The following is a 1,890-nucleotide window of genomic DNA, read 5'->3' on the forward strand; positions in this document are numbered from 1 at the left end:
AATATAGTTTATGGTCCATTGTATTCCCTAATTATTGACCATCGTTACCAAAAAATATTGGTGTCGCCTTTAGTCAGAACCAAACCTACACGCAAATTACAAATTATCATGGACGGACGAACTCACATTGCTAGATCGATTCATCTAGTCGATATATATGTTGGATCAAATATTTCTCGAAGCTCTTAGTTGCATAGGGTATCAAAATGACCATCCATTTAGCAAATAGTTAAATAAACTCTGTTCTTTATTTTGCAAGCAATTTATTTTTATTGTTTAATAATTTCCAACACTTAAAAATCCATTAACCATAGAAACCGCCAAATCCTCCATAACGATTGACATAACGTGTACGGGTACGTGTTATTACGCGGGTTCTTCCAAAACCACCACCATAACCGAAGTATGGCGGTGGTGGTGGAGGAGGTCGCCCAAAGGCTGGTGGAGGGAAGCCGAATGGTGGTGGCGGTGGTGGAGGAGGATAATAACCAAATTGTCTTACTTTACGCCCAGAAGTATTTTCATGTCCTTGTATATCCTGCGACAATAATTCCGGTGTAAGGGGCGCTACATTTTCAACGGCTGCAATTTCTTCTTCCGCTTTAATGGTCGCTAAATTACGGGAAATAATTAGCAATCCTGCTAATATTGTTATTAGTCGCGTTTTCAGAATGTTGTGAAACATATTCTGCGCACAAAGACAAAAATTGAACTAAACTGTTTTAGAATTGGAGGGGAGTATTTATTATTTCTTTTTTTTTTTTGGATGTGGAGTTTATTTATGGGGAATTATTTTGGAGTTTCTTGAGGTAATGTTGTTTAGTATATTTTTTTGCTAATACCCTAGAGCGGAAGTTTGACAAAGACAAAGTAAAAACAATTATTTCTATGTGATGATGATGATGACTTGCTACACTGTTTCCCTGTAGAAATATGTATATGTACATACATATATATCTCAAATAAATATCTAAAAATATTTTTGTTTATTTTGAACTCATTTTTTATATTATTTGTTTTTAAATTATTAGATTTATTATTCTAATTGGAGGCAATTTGAGGTTCATGTAGTTGCATTAGCAGAAGGTCTTTCAGCTACCTTAATAATTTATTTTGTCTATGGAAATTCCAATGGTATTTTGAATCGATATTTTATCTGATGCTGTCTTTATTTTTGATCGTAACCAATGATAAATATAAATTTTGAAAACGGTGTAATTATTTTTGTTTAACTATATTTCTGTACCATATCAATTACTAAAAGCAATTGTAGTTTTCAGAAAAAATAGAAAACCTTGAACTTGAGTATGGTGTTCGATGAAACGAGTTTAGACGTCATTACAACATGATTGAATGAAATCCCCTCTCAATATCACATGTACAGACATACATATGTATGTACACCTATATTTATTTCAAATTTTAATTTTTTTAACCAATATGATTGATATTCTAAAACATGCGTGGTCATGTTAAAAATACCTCATATTTATAAACATTGAATGGAGGAACATTATAGCTACATATATCCACATATAGGTAACAAGAACTTAATTACATGGTTATATATATATAGGAGGTGATGCAAATGTGGCATACCCATTTGTTTTTAGATTGCCAAATTTTTATTTTTTATCCGATTAAATTGAAATTTTACACTTAACATGCTACAAGTGTCAAGTTGTCTTCCCATGTATCAATTTGAAAATAATATTATTCTAACAATTTAAGAGATATTTGAGAAAATATTTGAAATTCCAAGTGATTGTTTATACTCTTTCGAGTCGAGCTTGATGATCTAAGTTTTGCAATGAAAAGGAAAGTCAGGAGAAGAACCTACGTACCCACCATTATGCGACGCGTTTCGCCGTTGGTTAAGCGGCTCATCAG

At 32.4% G+C, this 1,890-nt stretch overlaps 1 protein-coding gene across 1 annotated transcript; it reads right to left on the reverse strand.

The window, feature by feature from the left end:
* Window positions 1-304: 304 nt before the first annotated feature.
* On the reverse strand, window positions 305-685 carry LOC133329805 (uncharacterized). Its single transcript, XM_061538267.1, has one exon. It carries the CDS (start codon window positions 683-685, stop codon window positions 305-307), a length of 381 nt encoding a protein of 126 aa, XP_061394251.1.
* Window positions 686-1,890: the final 1,205 nt, after the last annotated feature.

This window comes from Musca vetustissima, unplaced genomic scaffold (genome assembly GCF_032173495.1).
Source record: "Musca vetustissima isolate MV318-11 ecotype Yass unplaced genomic scaffold, APGP_CSIRO_Mvet_v1 utg22130, whole genome shotgun sequence".
NCBI lineage: Eukaryota > Metazoa > Arthropoda > Insecta > Diptera > Muscidae > Musca > Musca vetustissima.